This window comes from Populus nigra, chromosome 1, assembly GCF_951802175.1.
Source record: "Populus nigra chromosome 1, ddPopNigr1.1, whole genome shotgun sequence".
Taxonomy (NCBI): Eukaryota; Viridiplantae; Streptophyta; class Magnoliopsida; order Malpighiales; family Salicaceae; genus Populus; species Populus nigra.
The window spans coordinates 21,658,953-21,683,207 of NC_084852.1; the positions used below are offsets into that span (position 1 = coordinate 21,658,953).

The window sequence follows — 24,255 nt, forward strand, 5'->3', positions numbered from 1 at the left end:
TATGTGCGGGATTGAAAGATATTGATGATTCAGTTGTTAAGATTAGGAATGCAGTGAGGTTTGTTAGATCTTCTCCTTCTAGACAACTTGTTTTTAACCAATGTGCGGAGAGGTTAAAAATTGAGAGTAAAAAATCTGTTTGCTTGGATGTCGCAACTAAATGGAACTCTACATATATGATGCTAGATGTGACTGATAAATTTGATGTGGTTTTTATGAGGTTAGAAGAAACCGATTCTAGGTATTTAAGTTACTTTGAGGTTGATTCAAAAGGAAAACAAAAAAACTTAAGTCCTCATGCTTTACAAGATTAGGAAAATGCTAGATTTTTTGTCAAGTTTTTGAAACTATTTTACACAGTTACATTGAAATTTTCTGGCTCGTTGTATATGACATCTAATTCTTTCTTCCATGAATTGATTTTCATGCACACAAGCATATCTCAACTTTGTAGAAGTGAAGATGTTTATGTAAGTAAAATAACCAAGAATATGATGGGAAAATATAAAAAATATTAGGGGGATTAAGATACACAAAACTTTTTGTTATATGTGGCTGTTGTGTTAGATCAACGTTTCAAATTGAAGCATGTGAGATTTTGTTTTGGAAGATTGTATGATGTTGAAGAGGCTGAAAATTTTACAATTAAGGTTAAAGATACTTTGCTAAGATTGTTTGAGCATTATATGAATGTTGATGAGAATGTTGAGGTTCTTCATAGTGTTGGAACTAATATAAATGAAAATGTTAATGTTGATTTAATGGTGGTAAATGATGATATGTTGGATGACTTAGCTTTTGAATTCAAAAAACATTTAGAGGAAGAAGGCAGTGTCCAAAAAAAATAAGGTTGAGAGGTATTTGGGTGATGATTGTGAGGATCCTAATGATTTTAAATTAGATATTTTGGGTTGGTGGAGATGTAATGCTACAAAATACAAGATTCTTTCTAAGGTGACACAACACATGTTAGCTATTCTGGTATCTACAATTGTTTCTGAAGCAGCTTTCAGTACTGGTGGTCATATTTTGGATCCATTTCGAAGCTTTTTATCTCCATCGACAGTGCAAGCACTGGTTTGTTGTTAGAATTGGTTGAGTTTAGCATCAATTCCAATCAACATTAGACACTTCATGGATTATATTGAAAATTCTGAGATGATTGAGTCAAGTAATTTCTTTTACAAATTTAAATGTAGTTATTTTATAATATCATTTGTTTACATATGTTTAATCTAACATTTTAATTTATGTTTTTGTAGAATTTGGTGAAAGTTTAAAAATCTCAACTGACTATTTGTAAGTTGTATTGATGATGTTGGTGCAATTCTGGAATATAATTGTTTTGGGTAATTAATTTACTTTATCTTATTAATTCCTTTTAAAATTTTGCATTGCTAATTTTTTTAATAGTCGAACTGTAATATGTTTCTAATTTGCTAGTGTTTTTTATAGCATTATCCTTGATGGATCTTTTAGCTTTTGCTGTTGCTGGAAGTTTTGGATGTTACTGTAGTGCTTGTGTCGGATTTTTTTCTTCAAATTATACCGGATTTTTATGATAATTTATTACTAGTTGCTATTTGTTAATGTAAACTTTTTTAGTATAAACACCTCTTTTAATTTGAGATACCCAAATTTGATCATGCATCTTAAATTGATTTCAAATTTTATAACTTATTTCTTTGCATATTAAAGATATTAAGATAGAACATTTTAAATTTATTGTTACTATAAGCATTTCAAAAAAATTTCAATATTTTAATTTCATTAAAATGCTTACAACATAATTAATCAAATTAGAACATTTTAAATAGTTTTGATTAAAAAGCCTATAAACTTAGCCCAATAAAAAAATTTAATAGCCCAATTTAATCTAAACCCATTAAAAAAAAGTCAAAAAAGCCCATTAATTTCCCAGTTTTTCAGCTACAAAATCCAATTTCCCAGTTTTTCAGCTACAAAATTGGATTCAACCGAACCAAACCGGTTTGGTTTGAATCGAAATTCAGTTCGGTTTGAATTTTTAAAGATACAAGTTACTTGATTTTTATAGTTCAAACCGAACCGAACCATGAACATACCTAATGCTATCATATGCTCAAGGATAACTTCTTGAAAGATTGAATGAATCACTTAAACTGTATGAAAAGAAAAATTGTTAATGAACTGGAACCACTACAAGTTCACATTATACAATGACTGCCGTAACGAGGAAACAAATTTCTGTCAAACTTAATTTTCAGAATGTTTTAAATCATGAGATTTCATGGACGAGAATATTCCATTACAGATAAAAATAAATATAACAAGGGCATATGCTCTGTTCTTTAACCTCTACTATCTGCCTACGATTTGCAGGTTCTACATAGCATCTCTTATAAATGGCAACATTGAACAAACATAACTGGGAACAACAGCAAGCAAGTCCTGGAATTATTTACAATAATACTTCCTGTATGTGCAAATTTAAAATGAGATTCGGGCATCTCAATCTCCAAGAGAAGCCATGATCCATAGGCACCTTACCTACCTAGAAGCACCAGGCGTCGGGCCGCAGCTAAAACATAACAACGCAACTGAAACCCATGCGCATGCAGTGATTTTGCTTCAATATTGTAACAGGCTACTCTGAGAACTGGTTATCATCAAGTTTTCTGCAAATTTCATCTTCTCCATTTCACTTTGCTCAGCCACTCAAAATTTATCAAAGGTTGACCAGACCGTAATTTCACAAGGTGTGTTCTGTATGGTATAAGCATGTTCTTTAAACCTATAACACATTTTAAGACAATAAAAGAGTTAGCAAACACTTGACAGCATAAAAAAAGAAGAGAAACTGGGGATGTCATCTCTCCTTCCATAACCAAGTGATGCAAACACAAATTTCATGCAAGGAATACCTGTGATGCACATCGTCTTGTAAACGTGAGCTACGTGAGCATCTCCTTTGGTGGCCATATGCGGCCTCTCCAAGCACTGAAGAAATGCCAAGTCAGCCTTTAACAGTTCAGCTTGATCATGAGAGTCGTAACCAATATCATGGCAATAACAACAGTAATCCAACCAATCAATCGGCCGCTTATCCCAAAGAAGAGAACCCCCATCTTTCCCACTTGACCAATTCGGCCCACAATAATGACCATATCGTGGAAATAACTGAGAAAGAAAGGCTCTTGCACCAGTATGCCACGGGACCTTAGAAACATAAGGTCTAAACCGCAAAGGATTGCCCCTACCACCACCACTGTCAACAACCCCACGCGACTGGGCGTGTCTTTTCAACTTCTTGTTTATGGTATCTGGTGCTCTAATTTTATCTTTCGCATTGATAGCCCATGGAACAATCGCTAAAAGCGACCATCCCCAGAACTTGATATCAAAACGTGGTTGTTGCCCCGGCTGTCCCATCATAGAACCCATTGATAAAACCGCAGTTGCTGGTTTAGGATTTGTTCCCGAATCCTTATTTGAAGTCATCTTGAACCATGGGGTATTAACCTTAAACTCTTCAAAGTTCATTATCGAGAAACACAATAAATCACCATGTCAAAAAATTCAGAACTGATTTTCTAGTAAACCTGCCAATAGATAATTCTTAGTATTATCAGAATCTATCATTTGATTAATTCACCAAGAAAGAAAAGGTGTGATTACCAATTTCCAAACGTAACCTACTTTCCTTAACCCTGTTTGGTTGCTGAGAAAATTGTTCGTATTAAAACAACACGGACAAACTTGTAATTACAAACACAATTCAGTAATTTGAACTTCACGGTCCTTCTCTTTTTTCCACCCGTAAAATTATAAGAATTGAAAAAAAATAAAAGAAGCTGAGATTAGTAGAAAAAGAAGTAACTTTGTTATAGTTTCATTTTCCTCCGTTTTCTCAGCAACCAAACAGAAGCGAAATCACAATTTGCGAGAATCAACAGTTACAAGCTGAAATTAAGAGAACTTACTTCATCTTTCTTCATCGATTATGTATGCTAGTCTGACAATTTCTGTTGGCGTACAGAAGTTTCGCGAGTACAGTTTTTGGTTTTCTTTTTTTATGGTCTCGCGGCCTTTCTCTGGTTCCGGTCCCGTCCCTCTCTTTATTTCACGGAGTGGATCACGTATGACCCCGCTCCCTGTTTATAATCCACAGGAATCCAAGAGTAACTATTATCGCGGGATCCACATGGCTTAACGTGGCATCTCCTTACTGGATTATTGGGATATAGTGTACTTCTCAAATCGTTTCTCGTAAGGGGAAGGATTTTAAAAAAGACAGACATAGAGTCAATGAGCATCTAGTTCATACAACGTTAGATTCCTCTCCTTTTCAAAGATTTTATGTTCAAGCCTCTCTCTGTTATAATTAAAAAAAAATCTATTATCGTGGGATACACATGGCTTAACATGACATCTACTTACTAGTAGATTGTTGTTGGGATATACTGTACTTTTAAAATCGTTTCTCACATTGACGAGAATGTTTAGATGTTGTTTTTAAAATAATATTTTTAAAAATACATTAAAACATATTTTAAAATCATTTCTTATATTTACAATAGAATACTTGAAAATATGTTAAACAATATATTATTTTTTTAATATTAACTCATTAAAATAATTCAAAAATAAAAATTATTTTGAAATTATTTTTTTTCTTAAAAAATACAGTTATTAAACTGCAATGCTAAACAGACCAGTAACTTCGTCCACATGATGTCGACGATATATAATACAGTTAAAGCGCAATGTTAAGAGTAACTTCCACTCTCATGTCGACGACATGCCGTTCGTAATTTATCATCTATCTATAACAACGTGAATTGGAACCCACCAAATTAAATCCAAAAATTAAAATGGGATCAAACCATCATAGCGGGTCCAGAAGATTCGAATAATTTCGTTTTGAAGCTAGCATATTCTTTTTTTTTTGGTAAGTAAAAGCTAGACAAACGAAAAGCATATTCGATAAGCTGGAATTGATATTTTTGGATGATTTGAGCAAATTGGATTGGACGAAATAGAGAGATGAAACTGGAAGGTCTCCCCTGGAATCGAAATGCGCCAGGCCAGGTCAAAATTACCTTCAAAACAGACTAGATTGAGTTACAAGCATTTGACCATGAATATGCATCCATATTGTTCAACATTTTAAGAAACAAAACAAAAACAAAAACAAAAAAAGTCTCTTCCAAACTGTTCAATTCACATCTCGACCTAATATTGACACGATACAGCATACAACATTTTGTGACAAAAGAAAGAGCAATGCGATGACACAGAGAACACTTGATCATTACGAATTCAACCATATCCGCACTTGAAAAATGCCCGCAGAAACGGAAACAGGCAGAGAGAGAACGAAAATTGAAGGTAAGCAAGGGTACAGGGGATACAACTATATGCAACACTGAGGAATGTACAAGACCACGGGTGAATTTCGTGGGCATCATCATATTTGGTCAGTTCCATGGAGGGGATGATGGTCTATAAATAAAATCTTGCGAAGATGTTGTGCCGTAGTTCAGATCAAGGTTGTGGAGTTGTTCCATGAGCTGAGAACGCCTTTCCTTGAAAAAATCCAGCCGAGTTGTTAATTCTACCAAAGCTGAAGATGCTGCTGATGGATGTCTTGGATAGTCCATCACCTGCAACAATGGTGAGTACAGAACATGGAATAAAAAATATATTTCTTGCATGGTATTACTTAAAAATTAGCTCTCTCAAATATGCAAATTATAGGACTGCGTGACATGTTAAGGTCTTGATAAAAGTCAACGCATCCGTGTGTTGAGCTTAACTATAGTCGTCAAAATAATTGTAAGCAAAGAGTTACCTCCACCGCTCTGGAAGTGGAGGGAGCAGAATCAATACCACAAAGCTCATCCATGGACATATTTGTTGATGCCTCGGTACTTTTTGAGTCACTAATACTTGCTGATTCCATAAATTGATTTCGAGGAGGTTGCCTGCTGCTGCTTCCAGTTGCTAACCCCGGTCCTTTAAGATGTCTCCGATCAGTCCCCAACAAAGCCTCCTGTAGCATAGCAGCCATGTCACATATATAAGAGCACAAAACAGGTATTATTTGAAACAAAAGGTCATGCTACAAATAAATGACTTCAAGATGAATTAAACAAAGATGCACCACATTATAAAGGAAATACAATTGATACATCACCAGGCTCAAAAGACTTTCCGTCAAATGCACTCTAATTTTTCCTAGAGAATGTTTACCTGCTCATCCAAAAAGTACCGTTATTTCTTTTAAAGGTGCTGTTCCCAAAGTTATGTGGCGTCTTACCTGTCACATATCTCCATTTTTTCCTGTTTATTTTTATTATCAATTTTATAAATCATTTTGGAGACAACACACTTAATGAATCAAGAAGCCCTAGAAAAGGAGCTTCTCCATCTCCTTGATCAATTAATGTTCCAGACATTTATCTCAACCTTAAATGATGCCTAACTCAAAGCAGGTTCATAATCAACATCATAGTAAAATGACCAGAATCTCTAACACAACATATTGGCGTGATATCCTGATCAAGGGACCTAATTAGCAATAAAGCTTTGGCAAAAAATGCAGATGAACATATGAGAAGGAACAGTTCATTAGTTAATACTAGAAAGCCTTGCATTGAAATTTTCCTTCATCGTGCCATGAACTTTAGTTTAATCACTGTACTTTATTTATCTCTATCTCAAAGGACAAAAAGTTGGAAGATTTTTTGGCAGACAATCCTAAAAATGTTGAATAATAGTTAAATCATTGGTCATTTTAACTAACAATGGAGGAGTACGAGAGTATGAGTAAAATAATTGGAAATAGGAAAGCAAACAATGATGATGATGACCACCTCATTCAATAACAAGTGAGATGCATGGGTAGGGTGGATGAAAAATATATGGTATTGCAAATCAAAAAAAGGATGGCACAATCAAACAGGCTGCAAATGCCATGTTAAATAAGCACCCATTACTATAAATGCTTCAAGCACATGCAACTATGTACATCAAGACCAATAAACTTAAGATGAGTTGGAGTGATTCATGTATCTCCTTTCTCAAGCTCATAAAATATGCTCTCTTTTTTTCCTTCTTTTTTTTTATGAAAATCTCATATATGCCAGTCAACTGTAAACAGAGCTCCACAATACCTCAGTTCTTTGTTTCCTCTCATGATTAACAAAAGCAAGGGTTGTATCAAAATCTTGCTGCAAAAATCTCCTGCAGAAATTAAACACAATAAAGGAAATATGATAAGAATTTGATAGCAGTGAAACAACCTATCTCATCTTGGTCACTGCCACATACGCCACTAGGTGAAACAATGCATCTCTATTCCTTGATAATGACAACATTGTTGTTCTGTTTAACAATCATTGTCAACTCAAGGAAAAGTGACATGCAACTAATTGTAATTATTGCCACCTTAGATGGAGAAATTACAAAGATGATGACTTTGCAGACTCACTGTTGAGGGTTATGATTTTGAACATGTTGATAACAGTCACTTGCATCCGAGAGTGAACCATAATGATGCTGTCTTTGCTGATTAAGTTGATGGTGAAGTTCTGCAACTTTTTGCTTCAACCTGGTCACATCCGCTTCAGCTAGAGCAATCTCCTCAAGCTCAGCCCTTGTCTTCGCATCAGGTAAGTCATAAGAATGATTGTTACTCCAGATTTGAAAGAAAGAACAAAAGAACAAAAGAAAAACAAAAGAGGGGGAAATGCAAAGCTCCTCAGGGTCTACACACACTTTAGAATCCATGCCGCGAGAATTGGAAAACTGTCCAGAAGACATGCTCAAACCAACTTCCAATGCAGCTCTAAGATCTCTTTCAGCTTGCAGCTGCTCTTGCAATCTTGCAACCTATGAGGTAATTTGCATTCAGTCAACACAAACACAGGGTAGGAAAACAACACTATTAGTTTTATTCCATTGTACAGGCTGATTAAGTAAGCAAACAAAGGCAGAAGAAGACCATAAAAAAATTCAAGGGCTTGAGAGAAGATGATCACAATGCAGTTCCAGAATACTAGAAACATGCAATAAGGTGTACCATCAACATGAATCTGGCACTAAGGATAGCTAAGCAAGCATAAAATGCCTTTCTTTACTGTCAAAATTGCACAGATATTGGCTAACTGGTAGTGTTCTTACTTATTTGTTCTGTTCTTCTATGGTGGAACTGGATTGAATTAAATTGTGTATTCCACACATGTATATATTGAAGTAAAAATACCACAATCGAAGCAGGCATGGCAAAGTTTTTCCATCACCAATTTAACATTCAAAGCAAAAGGCAGCACACAGATAAAACCTGGTAAAACATTGGAAAGAGAAAGCAGCATGTAATGAGCTAAAAATAATTACATCTTGTTCAAGTGCCAAGCGACGCTCATGCAAAGCTTGCTTTCTCCTCTCTAAGCTTGCTTGTAAAATTGCATTTCCATGAGCCTGGAAAGACACAATAGTCAATCCTATCAGGAAAAACTGCCAACATTTCATAATTGAATAGAAAACACATTTAAAGAAAGTATTGAGACCTCCTTTGCAATTCTGTGCCTCAAGTCATTCTTTGCAATCTCAAGCCTCTGAATAGCAAACCTAAAAGGAATACAACTCTATATAGTTAAATAGAATAGCACACAAATATGGATCAGGTTAAACATGAAAAAGTTATTTAGTGACAGTAGATCATGCTTCAGAGAAAGACTCAGAAGCTAATGCAAGAACCTACTGAACAATTACTTCAGCTCTAAAATAGAATAGGGCACAAATATGGATCAGGTTAAACATGAAAAAGTTATTTGGCGACAGTTGATCATGCTTCAGAGAAAGACTCAGAAGCTAATGCAAGAACTTATTGAACAATTACTTCAGCTCTAAAATAGACTATCAACAGTAGAGTGTCTTCATGTATTGAGGCAAGGATATGATGGAAAGCAAGAGCTACAATTCAGAGTAAATTTACCAACTTTTTTTAAGTGAAATGGAGACAGATAATGAAAATAAAAGCATAATTAAGAAAAGCATAATCCAATGCATGTTGGTCTGTTAAGCTCAAATTCTTAAATTAGATACCACTATATAATTTGTGATTCACATTTGTCTACCCAGATTTAACTTAAGAAAGATGTTTTTTCAAATATTTTTTTGGAAGGGAAAAGAGACCATTTGATATTAAATGCCAAGTTAGAAAATTATGTCACTTGAGAACTTTCAAGGAGAAATGAGGAAAATAAATGATTATAATTGAAATGAGAGAAATGTATCATGTTAGGCCCAAATGGAATTTATACCAATGACAATATCAATGCTATACTAAATTACTTGGAACACTACAAGTTGATTTTAGAGCATTGGAATGCACAATATCAAGGTGGTTACATTAATTTAAACTGGCTTGGCAGCGTGGGCTGCAAAACGAAATACATAGATATGGATTTTCGGCTTTAAAATTTCAAATAGCATATATTGATGTTGTCAAAGGCAATGCATAAATTGAGTATCTTACTCCTCTTCTGCAGAAGAATCAACTGATTCCATTGATGGTGTCTTTCTGGCCTGCACATAGATCAATAGTATTATTGGGCTTCTAATTACACTCTAGGAATATAAACTGCACGAAATCAACTGATACAAAGATCACACTTTCTTCCTCCTCAAGAGAAAAAACCTATGCCACCCCACACCCTAATTTCTATAATATAAGGTGCGGGAACAGTTTTGGATGAGTGGGGAACCAATTTGAGGCAATTAAAAAACTCACTCCAATCATCCTTCAAGGCATCTTATACTTTCCTTAGCAATTATGTTCCACACCCGACCATTATATGCCTATAACCACATCAAGTTTACAGCATAATATATGACAATAGTTATATTGTGTACGCCTTTGATGTTTGTCCCTGCTTTGCATTCATTTGCCCCAATGAGTTGAACTTGCAATTCTTGATCCCTCAGAAAAAACTTAATCAGTTCCTTTATGAAACTTTAAATGCTTAATCAAAGTGCATCACTCTGAAATCCTTTCATTTACAGAACATAATGGGTGAGGATTTTACAAAAACATTCTCGCTGAAAATTTATCAGGAATTTCTTTCAAGCTGAAAAGGAGTATCATTGACTGCAACTAATTTTAGGGTTCTTGGTAGTTAATAAGTGACTGAAAAAAAATCAATAGATGATAGCTTACATTACTTCTTCCCCAGAATGTTGATCGCTTCCCATTGAGATTGGAGGCTGAAACTTTACCCGCTGACTTCTCAGCAGATGATTCCAGTCCAGATATGAGTATGGGAGACACAGGATCCGCCGAGGCTAGAATTGCACCCATTGATTGGTAAGATTCACCAATCGGTAACACACTTGAAGCATCCATCTTGCTTGTTGAATTTTCATTTCCTTTCTTTGGTTTACTTTGTTGTCCTATGAGTTGAGCATTGAAATCTCTCATTTGTACAGGATCAACAGAAATATTTGAACTCTCAGCTGGAGCATTATTGGTTCTAGGTGATCCAATATCTGAATCATCACCACCAAATGCCTGCAAGAGTAAAATTGAATATATACATTGGGCAAGATAACCATAACAAGAGTTTGAACAAAACAGAACCAAAAAAAAAACTATACAGGATGTCAATATGAAATTTGAACAGTTTAAAATATTTGTTCCATTACTTTTACCCTCGCAGTTAGCATAACAAGGGAAATTTAAGACTAGTCACCAGATGGTTGTGTGGGTCCTAGTAGCATAAAGGAAAGATCCTTGATGACCATAAACCAATAAATTATTAGGAGATTCTCATTCATACACTTTATAGGCATAAGTAAGCCATATGCCGAATGCATAAATCTCAAATATCAATGCAAATGTAATCATCTCCACTGCAATAAAAACAACTTAAATTCAAGAAACTTCCTACGCTACAATTTTCCACTTCTTCATTGTCATTGGAATAATTAAGATGCTCTGGATAGAACAGAAGATGGAATCCTTAAAAGTTTCTCCACAAAACCAAACTTCCATGAATTGTCCAATTATTTGACTCGTTAGAAAGAAGTTTCAAAACAAAAACTAAAATAAGGACCAATTAGGAGAGACAAGGACCATTCAAATCCCAATTATCACAATTGTGCATCCTTGGCCAATGTGCATCCTTGGCCACCAGCCCTTTGATGATATTAAGTGTGTAATGTCTAAGATGAGTTGATACAATTTACAAACAAATCTACTGAAATGATATAGCAAAACATAACGGGGATGAAATTTAGGACACTAGTACTCATCACTCCCCACATAAAATCCAAATAAAAACACCATGCCAGTATTTGTAAATGCCAATTGGTATAACATCACCAGAAGCAGAAAAGGAAAAGAAATTATCTTTGCCAGGAAGCACAGAAAAATCCAACCCATTGACAAACAGTTAAACTGATCACAATATCCCAGCAATTTCAGGCTAGAGACATTGTCTTCCAGCACCAAGTGACGTTGCAGGAAATTTTATCTTCCTAAAGACATGATCACTACTAATATCACTAATTCAACATGAAGGAACGGAAGAAAGAGAAGTCAGTGGCATAAGCATGTGTATGTGTATATAAGAGAACCTTATAATCATAGAGATCACTGCTAGCGGAACCACTGGTTTCACTCAATTTTCCACTGAGAGCACGTTCAGGATCATTATCTGTATCTTGATCAACTTCATTTTCTGCATCATGATAACCATTGTCTTTCATGTCCATATTTTCATCATCACTTGAATCATCACTCGCACTGTTTTCTATCTGGGAATCAGCTGAAATAGAGCACCTGTGTAGATTTTCATCCTGAAACAACATGACATGCAAAGCATTATTCTTCAGACAGGGATCAATAATTGTCAATAATCCTCATTCCATAATAGTCACACACTTTTACCCATTTATGTCATTTTTTAAAAGGACCATTAAAGGTAAAAATGTACTAAATGAAATTTAGAGGAAAAAAAAGATTGTTGAAGAGTGGTGGCTTGGAACTGCATTAGACTCAAAGAGATGTACCTTTTTCTAGAATGAGATATTGTCATGGAGTCAACTTGACCCATTTATTAGGCAAGTTCTATATCTTAACCAGGTAAACACTAAAGTCAGGTGTCACTCCCTATACATTACAAGCAAAGGCATCTTAAACAAGCTGGAACCAAGAATGATTGACCGTGCAAAAGAAAATTCAGCAACATTTTCAGTTTTCATAACAGCAGCACACTTTGTGCCAAACACACAGGAATCATAATACCAGGACTTAATTACCAATGTATCTTACATCAAAAATATTTTCATACTCCTCCAGAAGTGTTGTAATGATGGCTTGAGCATTATTAGCAGCATTTGCAGCAGCAAGCAGCTGAGCAGAATTATCACCGTTAACATCGAAGTCATCCTCCAGCTCACATTCCCCGGCTAATAAAGGACGTAGTAGCAAGGGTGCCATGCAAGCAGCAACAGCAGATGGATTCATTCGATTTTCATGAGCATGTGAAGAGATTGTGTGCATCATCTTCAGAATTCTGCAATAATACCCAGAACTTAACTACCAGATTCAAGCAAGTATAAAATGGACATACCAAAAATTATTGCTGACGGGAACCTAACAATATTTAGTCACAAAATAAGTAAATTTGCAGTCATTTGCTAACATGGAAAGATTACCTCTGTAATAAGCGCCGATTTGGTTCTGGAAATGTCTCCACTATTGCAGACCGCATTGCATTAATCCGAGCTTCCTTCCGATCAATTTCTTGTGAAATACGTGGCAAACAAACAATATCAGTATCTAATCATGCCGGTAAAGTTCTAGTCCACTATTAAGAAAGGGAGATACTTCAATACCGTACATGAACCCATGTAGAAAATAACTTTTAAGAAAAGATCTGATAGACTTTTATTTTTCCATTCTGAAGACTTAATGATTCATACACTTGACTAGTTGATTTATTTTTATGCACTCAATGATGATGATTTAATTTCATGGTGCATGAATAAAAGGAAGGTTTTAGATTGATAAGTAATACTTTTAGCTTACCTTTGATGAGATCAAAGCTAGCACTTAGCATCCTTGAATTAACCAAAACTCAAAGTAATCTAAATATGTAAGCATTTTGAGCATACATTCAACATGAACCAATTTGACCCACTTCTTTAGATTATATGGATGAAACATTTCATTATAATCAAATCTGAGCTATACATCTGCAATTAGAAAGAAAAACAAAAGCTCCAATTCATGAACAATGGACATGAAAGTTTTTCTATCATTTGAAGTGAAGTTTTGTTAGAATATCAATGAGAGAATGGAATGTTGGAATGGTTCCACAAAATCATTCAAGAAACAACACTGAGCAATATGCATCACTCTAGCGTATGTTCATAAAATATAAAATAAGATAAGAAGGGAGATACAGATCTGAACTTACTATAAGCCTCCAGCAATGCAGTGCAGCAAGATGCAGGAACTGGAGAGGAGGGCAGTTCCCTTAAAACATGCTGCATTTAAAAAATGTGGGATGGATATGGAATAAAGTGTATAATCTAAAAGGCAAAAGTTATATCATGAAAGCCAAAAAGTACCTTCACACAATCACCAACAACATGAGCATCCTCGTCTGATTCAAACTCGGTCTTGCCTATAAATGATCAAGAAAATTTGAACAGAAGTCTCAGTTTAGAGGGTGTGCAAGCATTTTAAAAACAAATGAAAATACAATTACACTGGAATCTTCATACAAGAGTTCCCCAGTTCATAAAAAACATTCAAGAAAATTGCTATCTTGAGAGGAACTCTACCTTGTTCGTATTCTTGTACTCTGCGGTCAACTTCCTCAACATCTGCAGACTGACGTAATATTCCTTCAACTTTGGTTCCTGATGGAAAGATAAACACCATAAACAAGCAAGCACACCGCAAGTGAGGACAATAATTGACCACAAGTTACACACAAGCACACATATAAAATGACGAAACAGCCAAGTGCACCGCAAGTGAAAAATATACATAAAAAAAGTATGCAGTAATTAGGAGGACTAAACGAAGAAGAAAAAATATTAAGTCCAAAAACTGCTGGCCTGCTATTTTGCACCATTTTTAACCATAATGCCACACTTCTGCGAAACATATTATCATTAGATTGAGCATGCAAACGCTACTCGCTACTTGATATTGTAGCCACTCACATAAGTACTTGTACTGCTGAAATCAGTTTTTTTCCCTAAAAAAGAAAAAGGCAAAAAATAGAACACCAGTTTTTCTAAAACAATATGCCAGAAAGGCCCACATTTTTCATTGAAAGAAAATTGCAGATTATAGAACAACAAGCTCAGAAAAAATGGGGATTACAACTTTACCAAACTTCTCGAGAAATCGGAGAGCTTTCTCAAGGAATGATGGACCGCCATCAATATCTTCAAGGGCAAGTAAAATGGGTCTTCCAACAACCATTGACTTAACAGGATGTTTATCCCTCCCTGATCAAAATGCGATTTAAATGCAAAGCCAGCATAGGAGTTAGCACGTAACTGGCTGAAGTGAAGATCATTTCCAAATTCCAAAAGAAAAGGATAGTTTTTTATGGTTGAGAAGAACAAACATTGATGGAAAGACCCTTCAACAGCTTCATTTGTGTCACTTTGGAATACCCTGTTGTGTCCAATTACAAGGGCAGCACTTGGTGCTTGTGAAAGGGCATGTTCAAGGGCTGTCTTCCACTCATACAAATCCTCTGATGTTTCAGCCTGAAATTTAGAACAGGAAAGCCAAAAATGACACATCGAACACACTTGAAGAGATAAGCAACGTTGAAAGGAAAGAGAAAAATACATGTCAAGAAAGAATCAAGCTTGAAAAAGAAAAGGCATAAATGAAGTACCTTAAGGGTGAAAGCTCGCCCATCACGTCCATCAGGAAACAAAACAGTTAACAATTTCTTGTCTTCTCTAACAACGACACTGAAAATAAGAATAACAACTATTACCAAGTCTTCAGAATACAAACTATAAACAGTATTTAGTAACCAGATGTACCTTCCAGTGTTATTCAAATCAATGCCCCCCAAAGTAAGATTTACTTCACCTCCTCTTTGTGGTAGAGCACTCTGCATGAAAATTAAAAATGAGCATTATTTTAATTAGTTCACAACCATGAAAAAATTCAAGACAGGTGGGTTAGGTAGTATAATGAACAAGAGACGACACATGTTAAAGTACCAAAATTTTTTTACCAAGAAACTGAAATTTCCATCGAATATTGCGAGCAATAAATCATCATCACCATCATATAAGCAAAACGTGTAACTAGATCAAACATCATTTTATAAACCAATAACCCAATGTTTAGAGGGGTAATCTACATGTCCATCACAAAAATAGACAATCAAGCAATGATTATAAAACATATCCAAGTAAAAAAAGAACATGGGATGAATAAATCATACTAACAGGGTCATTTTTGAAAAACACCAAGGAAGTGCGTGTAAGGATAAACCACCGCTTCTTCCATGACTTCCAGCCTATTCCTGCAGAAATTCAACATTAACTTAATTGAGTAGCAATAAAAGGTTTCAATAAGCTCTAAAGACAATTCAATGAATTATAATAATTTTTACCGATGTACTTCAACCTATATTGATAAAAGAAGATGGACTTTATACAATTGATAATTAAGCAAATATCTTTATCATCTGAAAAAAATGTAAAGCTGATGGGTGGGGAAAAGGTAATTGTTCGAACTGAAAATGGATTGTAGAATTTTTAGATAGCATGTAATTCTACATAATTTGCCATGGTTCTCAAAAATCCAGTTCTGAAAGTGGATGTAAAGCGTTCCGAAAATGAATGTTCACAGCACCCATTACTCAAGAAATTGGAACAGCACTTCAAATTCATGTATATATCTATTTGCATACTTCATTGAAGAAAATCACTATAGCTGAAACATAGCATTTGCACACAAGCCAAGTTTCACATAAATATTTACTCAAATCAAACAAGGAATAATAATAAAAAGTTTGAGAACCAAATCAGGACATAGAAAAATAAAACCGAAATCAGCAGGAAAAAAGTTGTTACCAACCTTTCGAAGAAATGAAAAGTGGGCCACTCTTGAAAACCTGCGAACATATGACATAGAAGATATGAATAGTTCCTACCTGCCTAATATATAGAGACAACTAGAAGGAAATAACCAATATACTTGCTGCAATCCCCAATAATATCATCAAGTGAACAGCCAAAGTATTGTACGAGCTATCAATATAACACAGATATTTCCAGAAAAATCACGTAGCAACATGTTCAGTCTCTTGACCATTAAGTATTTTTGACAAGCTATATAGCAAACAACCACAAATTAGTATTCGATATATACATGGTTCACCAACTAGTTTTAGTGTCTGATGTATAACCAGAGTTTGCACTGAAAGCAGCTCTATCTTAACCTTATTGTTGTATGATTATTTGATAAATTGCACAAATTGAGAACAAGAATTTGACACAGAGCAAGGACATTCCAGCAAGAAATAGCCACGACAGGAAATCCAATTATGTTCAAGCTTCTCTCTTTAAAACTTCAAATTGCCAAGTCTCACCACTACATGTTTTAACAGAATTAAATACATATCCATCCCAAATTAACCCTCAACCACAACTACTTATCTAAAATTAAAGAATGATCCATTCTTGGGGGTGGCAGATGAACAATCAATTAGCTTCAAGACCCACATTAAGTCGGGATGATACCCTGTATCCTGTCCTTCCTACTGCATTGGTAATTGTGGATTCAGTTTCTTATGATTATGAAAAAATTAGGAAACGTGAGCACAACTCTGATAGTTTTGCATCACAGATTCCTTATCGTTTTCTGCATTTATTGCCATTACAACATGAAATATCCTAGTTTTTATCTCCTTATCTCCGATATTCCTCGTCATCAAAAAAAAAAAACACGTTAAGAAGCAAATGCACTTCAAAATTCTATTACCAAAAAAAAGCCAATGAACCTCTCTATCCGCACCTAAACATATAAATTCGAGAAAAAGAAAAGAAAATGCTTCAATTTCTCAAAAAAAAAAAACAAAAGAAAAACCGTTTCGGTTATTGACTAAAACAAAGATCCAAGAAAAAACCAAATCAAATTCAACTCACATTCAAATTAAACCAAAACAAATTTAAGATAAAAATAATAATTACGCACCGTATTGGAAGGTCCGGCTCTTGGCCGCTCGGGAGCCGCTAAAGAAGCCGACGACATTAAAACTGAAGGGAAAAAAACCACAATAATCCTTGAAAATGCTTAGCATTTCCAAATAGAATATTGTAACTTCTCCATTGAGTCAACTCGCAGTAGCCGAGTTCCGCATCGTAGGTCGGCTCCTTATGTTAAACTCGAGCGGCAGTTCAAGATCTGACTGGTTGTGAAAACTAGTTAGGGTTTTTGTATTTGATAAAAAAAAAGGGCAATGAAGAATAAACAACAACAACCAGAACTACCAAGCGGCAAGCAATAACTGTAAATTTATTAGTGTTTTTATTTATTTATTTATCTCATTTGGTTTAAATTTTACTTTTGATGATAGTATTGGTTTTAGGTATTGGATCAGGTAGAGACTACAGAGGGGGCGTAGTGGTTGTGCAGTAATAATTTTGCAATCTGGTGTGCGTGAGCGATTGAGGGGAGGGAGTGACTTTGGCTTTGCTTTTCACTCACTTCTCTTGCTGGCTAGAGAGAGAGACAGGTTAGTGAAGGGAGTGGTGTGGGTGTGGGTGTGGGTGTGGGCAGTGGGTGTGAAAATCAGGTCTGGGTCCAAATAAAATGAGACCATGTTTACCACATTTGAACTTGTATTGAAACCCCTAAGCTTATTTGTGGTTTTTTTTTTGTTTTTTTTTAGGGGGGGACCGGCGCGGGGGAGGAGCAGTTATTTTCCTCGTTTTAAACTTTTTTTTTTTTTTTCAGGAGGGAAAGGAGAAAAAACTATTTAGCAAAAGATGCCACGTGTTGTTGTTAATGGTAAGAGGTGTTTGGAAAAACATTATTTTCTAAAGTGTGTTTTTATTATAAATATGTTAAAATAATATATTTTTTAATTTTTAAAATATATTTTTAATGTGAAAACAATCCAAAAAATATAATTTAAAATAAAAAAATAAAAAATATATATAATAAAACTCCGGGTGAAATGCAGGGTAATACACCTTGAGGTATTAAGAAAAAAAATTCTTTTTTAATTTCTTAAATTCAAACTTTAGAGTAAAGAATTTATTTGAACAGGCCAAATTAATATAAAATTACGTCTTTATTTAAACAATGGATACAAATCAGATGGTGTTGATTAATGCATAAATTAATCCAGTGATAACCATAGTAGGTTTGATTAGCGAATCTTGGATCATACTTGTAAATGAGTTAAAAGTTACATGTGAGTGCATTTGAGCAATGTAGAGAAGAAGTTTGTTGTTGATGAATACTAGACATCTTAAGGGTTTTTATTTTGTACTTACAGAGGCCCCCTCTATCCTTTGCTGTCCGTGTCAAAATTCAAATCTCAAGTCAAGTCAGGTTACTTGTTAAGTTGTGATTTTTGTTAAAAAATATATTAAATTATTTTTTTATTTTTTAAAATTTATTTTTAACTGTTAAAATTATTAAATAATAATAATAATAATTTTAAATCAAAAATTTTAAAAACACAAATGGACCGTAAAAACAAACAACCCCTTAAAAAAAAAGTTTGTTCAAAGAAGCTTTCATCTAAAAAATATAAATAAAGCTAATTAAAAAAAAAAAGTAACCATGGTTTTACTGTATACAGTGGCTCATTACATTCTATGTTAGGACAATGTAGACTTTGTTTGTTTGCTGGAAAGTATTCTTTTTTGGAAAGTGAATTTCAAGAAAATGAATTTCGGGAAAGTGAATTATTTTTCGATATTTGGTAATATGATGAAAAATAAGTTGGAAAACACTTTTCAATGTTTGGTTATGTCATGAAAAATAAGTTAGAAAATAACTTATTAATGTTTTGTTTTTTTCAAGTTTATTAAAATAATGAGGAACAAATCTTACAAATTAAAAAGTTGAATGGGAATGAAATTGAAAAAAAAAATAATTTCATAAATTATCTCAAATAAAATAAATAATAATTAAAATAATAAAGATCAAATCTAAAAAATAAAAAAATTGAAAGATGAAGAAATTAAAATAATAACAATTAACATTTCATAAATTATTTCAGATAAAATAAGTAACAATCAAAAGAATGAGGACCAAATTTGATAGATAAAAAATTTCAATTAAAAAATGATAAGAGAAAGGAAAATAACAATTATAAAAATAAGAACCAAAATTAATATAAAAATTAAATTCTAAGGGATGAAATTAAAAAACAAAATATATATAGCAATCAAAAGTTTGAGGATCAAATTTGATATAATCAGCAAGTAATATGATATTTTTAAATTTTTCACAACTTCTAGAAAATGTTTTCCGCCCAAAATAAAAGGAAAACACTTTTCTTGAAATCAAGCCAAATTTTTCTTTGGGTGGAAAGTGTTTTCCGTTAACCAATTTTTTTTATGGCAAACAAACACATGAAAGTTTGGAAAGTGGTTTTCCGGAAACTAGTTTCGGGAAAACAAACACAGCCGTAATGATGATTTTCTTTTTTAAGAAAATAATTGGAGTGGCTGTCAGGGGTAATATGGTCTTTTCATATGGTCTGTTGATTATTATTACATTGATCGGAGACAACCATGTTTTTTAAATACAATAAAATTATTAAATTATCATTAAAAAAATTAATTGGCATCTAAGGGGTTTTTTTCTTTGTATTTTCATCTTGGTGTTTATGTAACAATAAAGTATGTCAAGGGAAAAAATACCATTTTAATAGATATCAAATATTATCTAAAAACTAAAATTAGGTTGCACATGTATTGCACGCGATGGCATAATCATTGCTTTGTTGTGTTTAGACGGCGTGAGTGGTGGCTTTCGTAAGCCAAAGATGCCCTCTTTCGATGCCTTTGGAATTGTCACGCGATGGCGAATCTGAAAATTAACTTAGGTTTAAGAGATTCGATCAGGTTTACTTGTTTTTTTTCTCCTTCCCTTTTTAAAGCTTTTTTATTATTAATTTCATCACTCAACATATATTTAATTGGAGACTGAACCCTTTTTTTTATTTTCTATATGAGTTTCACTAATTTTGAAAATAACTCGAGTTAACTCGGGTTTTTTTAGTTGTCATTCTTTATTAAACTTTGATTTTTTTATAAATAATTTTTTTAATTAAATTAAATAATTTGATTAAAAATAACTATGAAATACTCAGCTCGAGATATCTTGTTTGGTTTGCTATCTATAACCTGTTGTTCTAATGGCAAATGTAACCTTTTTTTATGGTGTTATAACCTTATTTGTGAGCTCTTTTTGTTGAGTTGAACGATGACGAGCATGAAGCGATATTTTTTTTTTTTGCCTTCATAATATAATATTGATATCTCATTTTTTATAATTTATTTTTTATATTTGCTTTATCTATCATTGATTTAATCATGTTATTAAATTAACTAAACTTATTAAATCCAGTCAAATTAATAATTTGAATCTCATATTTTTCTTACTTCGTTAAAAACGTTGACATTATCTAAACAATTTTTTAGGCTAGAAAAAATTAACCCAATTCACATCATACCACGGATATCTATCTAATATTATCTAAATAATCTAAAAGATACAGGTTTCTTGTGGTGCTTGACTATTCATATGAACAACTAAGAGCATTAATGTATTTTTTTTAATTGTATTGTAATAACTCTACTAATAAGATCTGTACATTTTGAGCGAGCATGCAAACTAGAGACATTGAGAAAAAAGCAAGGTGTTTTTTTTTCAATGACCAGTCCAAGCTTTTATTTGATCCATCTAAGGTCCGATTTTAGAGTGACATTCTCACTCTAAAACGTGAAAAACCAATATGCTTTACGGTTTAATTTTAGAAACCAAAAACCCCATGCTTTTATATAAGAAAAGGCTTATTCGAAAAGCTTTGAAGTTATTTAACGTACCAGTGATGATCTCGGAAAAAAAATTTTCATGCCTGACAGTATAGAAAAGGCACAGGAGCCAGGGCTGTGGGATTTTTATTTTTTTTTTGGATTTTCAAGAAAATCTTACAAAAAAAAATAATAGTTAAAAACTTCTGTCTAAAAATGAGATTGTGACCGTTTTTTAAAGTCAAAATAATATTTTTTATTTTTTAACATCAGGCCATTAAAATAATCTAAAAATACTAAAAAAAATTAATTTAAAATAAAAAAAATTATTTTTTTTAAAATTCTTTCAAAACATAAAAAACATAAAAATAAATGCATCACTACGAATGAAACTTCCGACAAAACATAGCATGGCATATCCATGTAGAAAAATCAACACCAGACTGAAAGGCCACCCGTGACTTGGCATTCCTTGATTGGTTACTTTTTTGTCCATTGCTGAAACCAAGTGTCTCCCTTTCCATCAAAACAAGGAACCGCCGTCTGTCCTTCCAAAACAGCACACAAAGCATGAAGGACGTATCTCGCTTACCTCTTCAAATCTTATTTCCTTTCCGAACAACCATACACAACTCCGTACCAGATGACTTCCCGGTGCATAGCAACAACAAATTTTCCTTCCGGGACCACGTTCTCCGCGTGACTTATCCTCTAGTCTGGCCTTCGATCAGAGCGTGTAAAACAAACTCTAGTTTTGCGAGTTTGTATGGGCAGTTAAACGGGTGGTTACCGAGTTAAGCAGTAACAGGTCTCATGCCTCCCTGTACCGTTTTGTCTATTTCCGTTAAAACAGAAAAGCATGTGATGGACACCTTGTTGTTTATTTTTATTTTAGTACCCGTCACAGCTGTCCAGTCAAAGCAGTGGTCCTCCCGTGGCTCCACCATCCCGATGATCTTGGGACACTTGGGTCTCGGCCCGAAATAAGTGCCCTAACATAGCATTGGATCCTCCTGGAAAGTTCCAAGCTTTACTGGACCACGCCCAAGAGTCTCGAGCTTTATAGGGTCTAAGGCCTAATAGCAAATCGAATCTCCGGTACATGGTTGCTGGAGATGGTAACGGAGGCCATGCTCCACCTCCTCTTCATAGCAGCCTTCTAATCCATACATTACCATGCTCACGTTGAAAATAATAATTTGCAATCCTTCATGCCCGTCTTTATTAATTCCATCTATGTCATTTTTTTAATATAAAATCCATTAAAAAGATAAAATATTTTATACATATTGATGGGTCATGGTTTCCTTAAACCTCCTATGTTTAAAGACTCACACAAAAAACATAACCTAACAAGAAACTATGTCATTTTTAACATCCAACCCTATATCGAGCCATGGCATGCCCACACCTAGCCTCACGATGGGTCGGGATGTGCCCGCGCCCACGTCCACTTCCACATTGAGTTATGAGGTGTCTGAGCCCAATCTCCTGTTGGGTCAAGGATTTGACCGCGCCCAACTCCATCTTGGGCTATGATGCATCTATCCCTAATCATTTCTAGGTACAGTCACAAGCTAAACTTAACTCCTCCTAGGCTCAGTGTGTGAGTTGAACCCAACGCCCTTCAAGTTAAGTGCATAGCTGGAATGTAACTTCACACTGAGCCTCCCATACTCTGGGTGAATTAATAATTATAATACTTATCATATCGTATTAAATACGAACAAACAGTCCATACTTATATTAATTAGATGTGATGATATGAGTAGTGAAATAATAATATTTTACTATTATGAGATTACATCTCTACCCCTCATACGTTGTATGAAGTAGGTCAAGCCAGATAATATATAAAAAAGTACGAGAATACAAGAAAAGGGTTCGAAACCTTATACTCTGAAACATAAATATATTTCTTCTTCTTCTACCTGAATTCTACATCTTCTTCCCCTTCCCTTATTTTCACAAAAGCTCATTAATATATTTATTAATGTCATTTTGCTACATAAAAATACCTCGTACTGACTTGATATTCAAAAGATCCCCTATCAACACCACCAGAGGTCTTTAAAGGACTTTGTGTAGGTATTATTTTAAGAATAGTTTTACACCCCTGAAAAGATTCATTAAAGAAGAAGTCGATGCAATTTTAAAGTGAAGGTCATAAAATACACCATGAATGACATATAAGGATCTTTATGAATAATTCATATCAAAATATTCCTTGTGATTTTTGTATCCTCGTCACTTATCGAACAAAGTCAATCGTGGTTTTTATTAAAAAACACAAATTACCATAGATGTACATTGAAAAAATTATAAACACGATAAATTATTTATACATAGATTCATATATGGAATTTCATTAAATTGATGGTATGCCACTTGCCTCCGTAAAATATTTTTATCTATCTTCACCCCTTACAACATGTTTTAAACTATCTAAATTCAATTTAATTTAGAAGTTTTAATAATATCTTATATTTGAAATCCTCTTGTGCTAAGAATTGAATTTCAAATAGATTTTAATATCTAAAAATACTATAAAAGTAAATAAGAAATCATGATTTACAATTACATAAAGAAAAATTTTAATATTAAAATTAACTTTCCCAATATATCCATTTAACCATTTTTTTTCTTATAGAATTTTGATTTGAAATAAATTTGCCCACTGTGTAGATGTTTGCAAATATGCTAAAAAACAAAACAAAATATATTAAAACGGTAATATAAAAAACAAAACAAAATAAATTTTATTTTTTTCAAATATTTAAATTCAACTTATTTATTAATTAAATTTAAATTAAATACTATAATGAAATTCAATTATACTAAAAATTGATTTGAAATAATTTGCCCACCGTGTAGATGTTTGCAATTGCCGTATTTAATTGGTGTCTCATATGGCCCAAAATTGGGCTATGGCTTTCTCTGCACAACACTTCTTTTCTTGCAATGCTAAAAGATTCGAGCTTTATTTGATCTATCCAATGTCCAATTTTGGCTTCTTCCCTAATAAAGCTCCAAGCTTACGATGCTAAAAAAATGTCTACTTATCGTGAAGAGAAAATATTGGAAAAGGCTGCCGATTTGTTAGTTGAAATGGAGAGGTCAAATTGTGAACCGAATTCGTTTACTTGTTGTATTTTGATGGATGGTCTTTGTAAGGATGGTAGAGTGGAAGAGGCAATGACTTAGTTGGAAAAG

At 33.7% G+C, this 24,255-nt stretch overlaps 2 protein-coding genes across 3 annotated transcripts; both read right to left on the reverse strand.

The window, feature by feature from the left end:
• Positions 1-2,223: 2,223 nt before the first annotated feature.
• LOC133687001 (uncharacterized) lies at positions 2,224-4,121 on the reverse strand. Its single transcript, XM_062107009.1, has 3 exons — positions 3,963-4,121; positions 2,904-3,581; positions 2,224-2,773 (listed from the first exon to the last, which is right to left on the reverse strand). The coding sequence occupies exons 2-3, from the start codon at positions 3,520-3,522 to the stop codon at positions 2,667-2,669; spliced, it is 726 nt and encodes a 241-aa protein (XP_061962993.1). The 5' UTR covers positions 3,523-3,581; positions 3,963-4,121; the 3' UTR covers positions 2,224-2,666.
• A 1,041-nt stretch (positions 4,122-5,162) lies between these two features.
• LOC133705155 (rho GTPase-activating protein 7-like) lies at positions 5,163-17,852 on the reverse strand. 2 transcript variants are annotated; one of them, XM_062130288.1, is made up of 22 exons: positions 17,240-17,852; positions 16,121-16,157; positions 15,487-15,563; positions 15,073-15,143; positions 14,919-14,997; positions 14,640-14,784; positions 14,398-14,517; positions 13,840-13,917; positions 13,624-13,679; positions 13,470-13,539; positions 12,706-12,793; positions 12,320-12,563; positions 11,623-11,844; positions 10,205-10,555; positions 9,524-9,573; positions 8,553-8,613; positions 8,380-8,463; positions 7,762-7,875; positions 7,475-7,644; positions 7,158-7,227; positions 5,872-6,034; positions 5,163-5,645 (listed from the first exon to the last, which is right to left on the reverse strand). In XM_062130288.1, the coding sequence occupies exons 1-22, from the start codon at positions 17,294-17,296 to the stop codon at positions 5,527-5,529; spliced, it is 2,526 nt and encodes an 841-aa protein (XP_061986272.1). In that variant the 5' UTR covers positions 17,297-17,852; the 3' UTR covers positions 5,163-5,526. The 2 variants fall into 2 exon arrangements, with proteins under 2 accessions (XP_061986272.1, XP_061986264.1); XM_062130280.1 differs by having other exon boundaries at positions 5,834-6,034; positions 17,240-17,851.
• Positions 17,853-24,255: the final 6,403 nt, after the last annotated feature.

What these genes read in the sequence shown, in the direction of transcription:
- LOC133687001 (XM_062107009.1), bottom strand. Translation starts at nt 3,522, where the DNA reads ATGAACTTTGAAGAGTTTAAGGTTAATACCCCATGGTTCAAGATGACT. An exon ending in CAAGACGATGTGCATCACAG is followed by an intron (nt 2,774 to 2,903) that starts GTATTCCTTGCA and finishes AATGTGTTATAG; the next exon opens with GTTTAAAGAACATGCTTATA.
- LOC133705155 (XM_062130280.1), bottom strand. Translation starts at nt 17,296, where the DNA reads ATGTCGTCGGCTTCTTTAGCGGCTCCCGAGCGGCCAAGAGCCGGACCT. An exon ending in GAGCCGGACCTTCCAATACG is followed by an intron (nt 16,158 to 17,239) that starts GTGCGTAATTAT and finishes ATATGTTCGCAG; the next exon opens with GTTTTCAAGAGTGGCCCACT. An exon ending in CCACTTCCAGAGCGGTGGAG is followed by an intron (nt 5,646 to 5,833) that starts GTAACTCTTTGC and finishes CCATTGTTGCAG; the next exon opens with GTGATGGACTATCCAAGACA.